The sequence below is a fragment of the Nicotiana sylvestris genome, chromosome 7, assembly GCF_000393655.2.
Source record: "Nicotiana sylvestris chromosome 7, ASM39365v2, whole genome shotgun sequence".
In the NCBI taxonomy this organism is placed as follows: Eukaryota; Viridiplantae; Streptophyta; class Magnoliopsida; order Solanales; family Solanaceae; genus Nicotiana; species Nicotiana sylvestris.
Genome location: NC_091063.1, coordinates 20,731,649 through 20,739,620, shown reverse-complemented (window position 1 = coordinate 20,739,620; position 7,972 = coordinate 20,731,649). Strand labels below are relative to the sequence as shown.

The 7,972-nt window shown below is 38.9% G+C and overlaps 1 protein-coding gene across 1 annotated transcript; it reads left to right on the top strand.

The window, feature by feature from the left end:
- The first annotated feature begins 327 nt into the window (after positions 1-327).
- Positions 328-4,047, top strand: LOC104228523 (protein NRT1/ PTR FAMILY 6.4-like). Its single transcript, XM_009781005.2, has 5 exons — positions 328-657; positions 749-869; positions 956-1,173; positions 1,961-2,499; positions 2,941-4,047. Exons 1-5 carry the CDS (start codon positions 655-657, stop codon positions 3,830-3,832), a joined length of 1,773 nt encoding a protein of 590 aa, XP_009779307.1. The 5' UTR covers positions 328-654; the 3' UTR covers positions 3,833-4,047.
- The last annotated feature ends 3,925 nt before the right edge of the window (positions 4,048-7,972 follow it).

The following is a 7,972-nucleotide window of genomic DNA, read 5'->3' as shown; positions in this document are numbered from 1 at the left end:
CTAAGAATGTCAGCGCATAGCGAGAGCTTAATGCAGGGCGGCTCTTTTTTATTCTTAGTACACAATTCTTCTAATAACATGGGAGAAATGACAGCATTATTTATATATAGATAAAGGTGATTCGACTATTGGATTGAGAAAGAATATGTTATCCAGCTCAAAAAGAGTTTTTTTTATGACTAAGATTTAACATGATATTCACCTCAACCTTTAGCTGAATCCAGCCTATATTAAGTTCACTGTCAAAGATCAAAGCAAGCAAATGTAATTTGTAAAAAGAAGAGGCAATAACCTGAAGGCTGAAACAGCTGGTCCCATTCTGTGTAGATAAGAAGCACGTTCATTCAAACATATGTCAATTTCCAATCTAATGGTTCAGTAGGTTGTAAGCTATTTCATCCACAAAATGATGCTACCAAATACAAACAAACCTGCAATTATCAGTCAGTACCTTCCTGCTTTAAAACATACTGAGGGAATAGAATGCTGCTGCAACAGCATACCTTTCTAATCTTTTGGCCTAATCATTCATCTTTATCTTTTCTTTAAACTATATAATCAAGAATCCAAAAATAATATCATCCCCCCTTCATTCTTAAACCTCTCTTTCTATTCCCATTTCCCCTCCTTTTCTGTTTAGGCCCTCTTACAGCAATGGTAATTAGACTCAGCTATTCTCTTCTATTCTAGAATATTATTAGTTTTATGCCTACATATCTCATCTAAGCTTTCTTTTAATCATGCATAGGTTTTGGTTGATAACCATGCTGCCAAAGATGGTGCAGAAGATGGAACTCTAGTTGATTTTCGAGGAAATCCGGTTGATAAGTCTCGAACAGGGGGATGGCTAGCTGCTGGACTCATTCTAGGTGCCCTTCCCTACCATAGAACTTTGTCTAATATCTTGAGTGTAACAAATGTTTTTGCAGTCTTATAACTGAAATGTCTGTTTTAGGAACGGAGTTATCAGAAAGGATATGTGTCATGGGGATATCGATGAATTTAGTTACATACTTGGTTGGAGACTTGCATCTTCCAGCCTCCAAATCTGCCAACATTGTCACCAACTTCATGGGCACACTTAATCTTCTTGGTCTTCTAGGTGGTTTCCTTGCAGATGCTAAACTTGGCCGTTATTTGACTGTTGCAATCTTTGCTTCAATTGCTGCTTTGGTAAGATTCTTGAGCCAAATTAGAGATAGAAAAGTTGTCTCCTATATCAACAAGGAAAATCTGAAATGGAAAAAAGGGTCTTCTCACTATTAGAAAACATGTAGCCTAGATTCAATAAAAGAAAATGATCTGAAATGAAACAAGACCAGTGCGCAATTCTAGTCTCTGTGTCTAGTTTTCCAACTGTAAAAGATTTGCTTTCACTGAAATAATTACATGTAAAGCTTACTTGTTTCTCTTAGAAGTATTAACTTTCTACATATTATAGCCTATATCATTTACATGCTACTAATATTCGTGCCGTGGGTTGAAAGTTACTTCCTTCTAGTTTGTTATTATCTGGTACTTTGCAACCACGTCCTTTGTTTTTGTAAATTGCTATTGGGATTGTTGCTCTCTGATTGCTACTATTTGGTGCTACTTTTTCGCCCCTTTTACTAGATATTGTTGCTCCCTGATGGTTACTATTTGATGCTACTTTTTCTCCTCTTTGCTTATCACCTTCTCCGCCCTCTTTCTTCCTCTTCTTCTCCCCTATTCTTCCTTTCCACTTTTTCTTGAGCCGAGCATCAATCGGAAACAGCCTCTCTACCTCTCCAGGTAAGGGTAAGGTCTGTGTACTCACTACCCTCCCAAAACCCCACCCGTGAGATTATACTGGGTATGTTATTGTTATTTACATGCTACTAAATTTTTAAAATTTTCTACGTATTACAATCCATAAATGAAGCAATAAATATTGTTATATCACTTGAACATCCTTAATATGTATCTCATATCTAACCAGGGGGTAACACTTTTGACACTGGCGACATCAATTCGAAGCATGAAGCCCCCTGAATGTGACTCAAGAAAGGGTCACTGCATTGCAGCCAGCAGCCAACAACTTGCTCTACTCTATACAGCACTATACACCCTAGCTCTTGGTGGCGGTGGAATCAAGTCGAACGTTTCCGGGTTTGGGTCGGACCAATTTGACCCATCAGATCCTAAGGAAAACAAATCCATGATATACTTCTTCAACAGGTTCTATTTCTGCATAAGCCTGGGTTCTTTGTTTGCAGTGACTGTACTGGTGTATTTACAAGACAATGTAGGAAGAGGATGGGGATACGGGATATCAGCAGGCACGATGGTCCTGGGCGTGGCTGTATTGATTGGTGGAACGACATTTTATAGATTCAAGAAGCCTCAAGGAAGTCCTTTGACTATCATATGGAGAGTTTTGTTCTTGGCTTGGAGGAAGAGAAAGCTTTCCTACCCTTCTGATCCTGCATTCTTGAATGAATATCACAATGCAGAAGTACCACATACACATATGCTCAGGTAAGCATGATATTAAAAGTAAAAGTAACAGCCTAGAGATGCTTATCGAACTAATTTCAATCACCTAAATAAGTCTATTACTCCTAATCCTATCTATTATCCATGTAAAACACTGATAATTATGGGAGGGCATTACTTAACTGATTATCTTATCGAAAACCAATGGGAGGATCGCTACTTGCTAGGCAGATCTGATCATACCCAACAGAATGCACAAAATAGACAATTGGCATCAGAAGTATGGAATCTTTAACCTACATATATTCAGAGGCAATTGCATCAGTATGTAGTCAGTGAAATTTTAACATGTAAGGCCAGAATTAATTACCTGAATGTAGTTGTTTTATGGCAAATTAAGAATCATCATGTAAAATAAGTAGTAAAAAACAAATATTTGATGTAAATAGAAGCTAACCAGTACTAGTACTTGTTAACAAACAGGTGTCTTGACAAGGCAGCCATTATTGATGACAGTGCCACGGCAAATGAAAATAGCAAGAACCGTTGGATAGTTTCAACAGTTACAGAAGTTGAAGAAGTGAAAATGGTGCTTAAACTGATTCCCATATGGTCCACATGCATACTTTTTTGGACAGTATACTCTCAGATGAATACCTTCACCATTGAACAAGCTACTTTCATGAACCGGAATGTCGGCAACTTTGCCATCCCTGCTGGCTCCTTTTCCTTCTTTCTCTTTATTAGCATACTTCTCTTTACTTCAGTAAATGAAAGGGTCACTGTACGTATTGCCAGAAGACTCACTCACAACGTCCAAGGACTCACAAGCCTTCAGAGAGTTGGAATTGGACTAGTACTCTCCGTTGCTGGTATGGTAGCTTCAGCTTTGGTAGAACGACTAAGGAGGGACCGTGCCATCCATGACAACTTCAAAATAAGAGCTTTTTGGTTAGTCCCTCAATTCTTCATTGTAGGTGCCGGGGAAGCTTTTGCCTATGTAGGTCAGCTTGAATTTTTCATTAGGGAGGCACCAGAAGGGATGAAATCTATGAGCACAGGCCTATTTCTCAGCACACTCTCGATGGGATATTTTGTGAGTAGCTTGCTAGTGTCCCTTGTAACAAAAGCAACAAAAAGAAGCTGGCTTAAAAGCAATTTAAACAAAGGAAAGCTGGACCTCTTCTACTGGCTGTTGGCAGTGCTTGGAGTAATTAATTTCTTGGTTTTTATTGTATTTTCAATGAGACACCAATACAAGGTAAAGCATCTTAGCAGTCTTGAGGATTCCAAAGAAGAGCTCAAGGATTGGAAGGATTTGACCCTCAGCAACAAGGAAAAGAAACTCGGAGCAGAGGAGAAGGAGGAAGCTTAATACTCTGTTAAGATATTTTCGATACAAGTTGTTTTATAGCCAAATACAGCTAAGTAATTCATTAAGATGGCGTACCATGTCGTATAAGCTTTCAACACATCATTCATTTCCAGAGTTTGTATTATAGGACCATATTGATTTCTCAAAGACATCAATACTAATTTGCCAAATGTATTAAGCTTCCGTTTCAGTTAAAACATCTGTTTTTCCTGATATATTGGATGATTTAAGGACAACAATAACAATAACAACATCAAACCCAGTGAAATCTCACGGGGTCTGAGAGGATAGTATGTACGCAAACCTTACCCCTAATAAGTATTGAAGTTTGGCAAATTCTTTGTCCCACATCAGTGCGCTCTTGAGTTTGGGGGGGATTTTCCCCCTATAAAAGAAGGCCTAATGCTTAGGATTTAAACACACCTCTCATTTGTCTTCTCATCTGTTTAAGGCATTTGTATCTTCTCTCTTTAGTATTATTTCACTTGTATTTTTGGAGTGGAATAAAATATTGGTTGTGTCCGAGGAGTAGGCAAAATTAGCCTAACCTCGTAAATTCTGGTGTTCCCTTTATTATTGCTTTATTGTCTTATTTATTATTTGGTGGCTGTCATAATTTTTGGTATAGTAGTTGTGACTTATTCACACTATATACATTTGGCTTCCGCAACAATTGGTATCAGAGCCAAGGTACTGTCTAAGTATGCTCTGTGGTTGCAGCATAGTCTGATCTTCCACATCAGAAAAGATTTATCTTGGTAACTGAGTCAAGGTTCTGTCTGAGTATGCTCTGTGGTTGCAGCTTAGTCTGATCTTCTACATCAGAAAGGAAATAATCTTGATTTGTGTCGTCAGCTATTAAATAATATTTGTGTCAAATATGGGAGACAATAAACAAGAAGAATCTACATCAAGTGTCAACAATACGTCATCATTGGCATCTTCGCTTATGACAAGAATTGTGTCAAATGCGAAATTTGCGGTAGAAATTTTTGACGGGTCCGGGCATTTTGGGATGTGGCAAGGCGAGGTTCTAGATGTCCTTTTTCAACAAGGGCTAGATCTGGCCATTGAAGAAAAGAAACCAGATGTTATTGGAGAAGAAGATTGGAAAATTATCAACTGTGTTGCTTGCGGTACCATTCGATCCTACCTTGCTAGAGAGCAGAAATATCCATACACAAAGGAAACTTCTGCAAGTAAATTATGGAAAGCACTGGAGGATAAATTTTTGAAGAAAAACAGTCAAAATAAATTGTACATGAAGAAGAGACTGTTTCACTTCACCTATGTTCCTGGTACCACGATGAATGAACATATCACCAGTTTCAATAAGTTGGTCACAGATTTGCAAAATATGGATACAACTTATGATGATGGTGACTTGGCCTTGATGTTGTTGGCGTCACTTCCTGATGAGTACGAGCACCTTGAAACTACTCTACTCCATGGAAATGACGAAGTTTCTCTCAGAGAAGTTTGTTCGGCTTTGTACAGCTATGAACAAAGAAAGCGAGAAAAACAGAAGGGCGGAGAAGGAGAAGCACTATTTGTGAGGGGTCGTCCTCAAAATCAAACGAGGACAAAGAAGGGAAGATCCAAGTCAAGATCCAGACCCAGCAAAGATGAATGTGCCTTTTGTCGAGAAAAGGGGCACTGGAAGAAAGACTGTCCGAAGTTGAAGAATAAGGCCAAACATAACAATGGAAAGACCATTATGGATTCAAATGTAGCTGATTGTGATGATTCAGACTTCTCATTAGTTACAACAGAGTCATCAACATCATCAGACATATGGTTGATGGACTCGGCTTGTAGCTATCATATGTGTCCCAACAGGGACTGGTTTGTGGAATTTCAAGAAGGAGAATATGGAGTCATCCACACAGCGGATAACAGCCCTCTTACCTCATATGGCATTGGTTCAATACGATTAAGGAACCATGATGGAATGATCAGAACATTAACAGATGTTCGATTTGTACCGGATTTGAAGAAGAATCTCATCTCTGTAGGAGCCCTAGAATCAAAAGGGTTCAAAATCATTGCAGAAAATGGAGTGATGAGAGTATGCTCCGGTGCACTAGTGGTAATGAAGGCTAATCGGAAGAATAATAATATGTACCGCTATCGTGGCAGTACAGTTATTGGGACAGCGACAGTGACATCCAGTGACGACAAAGAGGCAGAAGCAACCAAGCTATGGCACATGCGCTTGGGACATGCTGGAGGAAAATCCTTGAAAACTCTATCAGATCAAGGATTGTTAAAAGGAGTAAAGGCTTGCAACTTGGAGTTTTGTGAGCATTGTGTCAAAGGGAAACAGACAAGGGTTAAATTTGGTACAGCGATCCATAATACTAAAGGCATTTTGGATTATGTACACTCTGATGTTTGGGGTCCTTCCAAAACACCTTCATTGGGTGGGAAGCACTATTTTGTAACCTTTGTTGATGATTTTTCCCGAAGAGTATGGGTGTATACAATGAAGAGCAAAGATGAAGTGTTGGGAATTTTTCTCAAATGGAAGACGATGGTGGAGAATCAAACAGGCAGGAGGATCAAGTGTATTCGCACAGACAATGGAGGTGAATACAAAAATGATCATTTCAATAAGGTCTGTGAAAATGATGGCATCGTCCGACACTTCACTGTTAGACATACACCACAACAGAATGGAGTGGCAGAACGTATGAACCGGACCTTGCTGGAGAAGGTACGGTGTATGTTGTCCAATGCTGGCTTGGGCAAAGAATTTTGGGCTGAGGCAATTACATATGCATGTCACCTCATTAATCGTCTACCATCTGCTGCTATTGATGGCAAGACACCATTTGAAAAATGGTATGGAAAGTCTGCTATAGATTATGACTTTTTGCACGTGTTTGGCTCAACTGCATATTATCATGTGACAGAGTCAAAATTAGATCCAAGGGCAAAGAAGGCTATTTTTATGGGAATTACTTCTGGAGTCAAAGGATATCGCTTATGGTGTCCTATGACAAAGAAAGTAATATTCAGTAGGGATGTTACCTTTGATGAATCTGCTATGGTAAATAAGGTAACAGAAGATACCAAACAAAATGAAGGTGCTTCTAAGCAGGTGGAGTTTGAGGGAAAATTTATTTTTCCTACACAAGAAGCAGAGGAGGAAACAAATGAAGATTACCCTCTGGAAGGAGAGCCAGTAGAGGAGATTCCAACTCAGGAACCTCAACAACAACTTGAATCAATAGCAACCAGCAGGCCAAAAAGAACAATAACGAAACCTGTTCGTCTCATAGAGACGGTTGCTTGTGCAACCTCAATTGTAGCTGATGATGTTCCTACCACTTATAAAGACGTTGTCCAAAGTTCAGAAGAAGATAAGTGGAGGATTGCCATGAATGATGAAATACAGTCCCTTCATCAGAATCATACATGGAGATTGGCCAATCTCCCGAAGGGAAAGAAAGCAATTGGGTGCAAATGGGTATTTGCAAAGAAAGAAGGATTTCCTAACCAAGTAGATGTTCGCTACAAAGCAAGATTGGTGGCCAAAGGATATGCTCAAAAGGAGGGAATTGATTACAATGAAGTGTTTTCTCCAGTTGTAAAACATTCCTCCATTAGAATTATGTTGGCTTTGGTAGCACAATTGGATTTGGAACTAGTTCAGATGGATGTAAAAACTGCGTTTTTACATGGAAACTTGGAGGAGGAAATCTACATGACTCAGCCAGAAGGATTCAAAGTTGCTGGAAAAGAAAATATGGTGTGCAAACTTGAAAAATCGTTGTACGGATTGAAACAATCTTCTAGACAATGGTACAAGCGATTTGACGAGTTTATGTTGCGGCAAGGGTACAAGAGAAGCAAATACGATCATTGTGTGTATTTGCACAAGCTTAAAGATGGTTCCTTTGTATATCTTCTCCTATATGTTGATGATATGTTGATAGCTTCCAAGAATTCGGAAGAAATTGATAAGTTGAAGATTCAACTGAAGAAGGAGTTCGAGATGAAGGATTTGGGTGAGGCAAAGAAAATTCTTGGCATGGAGATAATTAGAGATAGACGTTCAAAAAAACTCTGTTTATCTCAAAAGGAATATTTGAAGAGAGTACTTCAACGTTTTGGCATAGATGACAAGACTAAGCC

Excerpts from the sequence above, each read along its gene's own strand:
- LOC104228523 (XM_009781005.2), top strand. Across the intron at positions 1,174-1,960 it reads TTGCTTCAATTGCTGCTTTG|GGGGTAACACTTTTGACACT; the intron begins GTAAGATTCTTG and ends ATATCTAACCAG. Across the intron at positions 2,500-2,940 it reads CCACATACACATATGCTCAG|GTGTCTTGACAAGGCAGCCA; the intron begins GTAAGCATGATA and ends GTTAACAAACAG.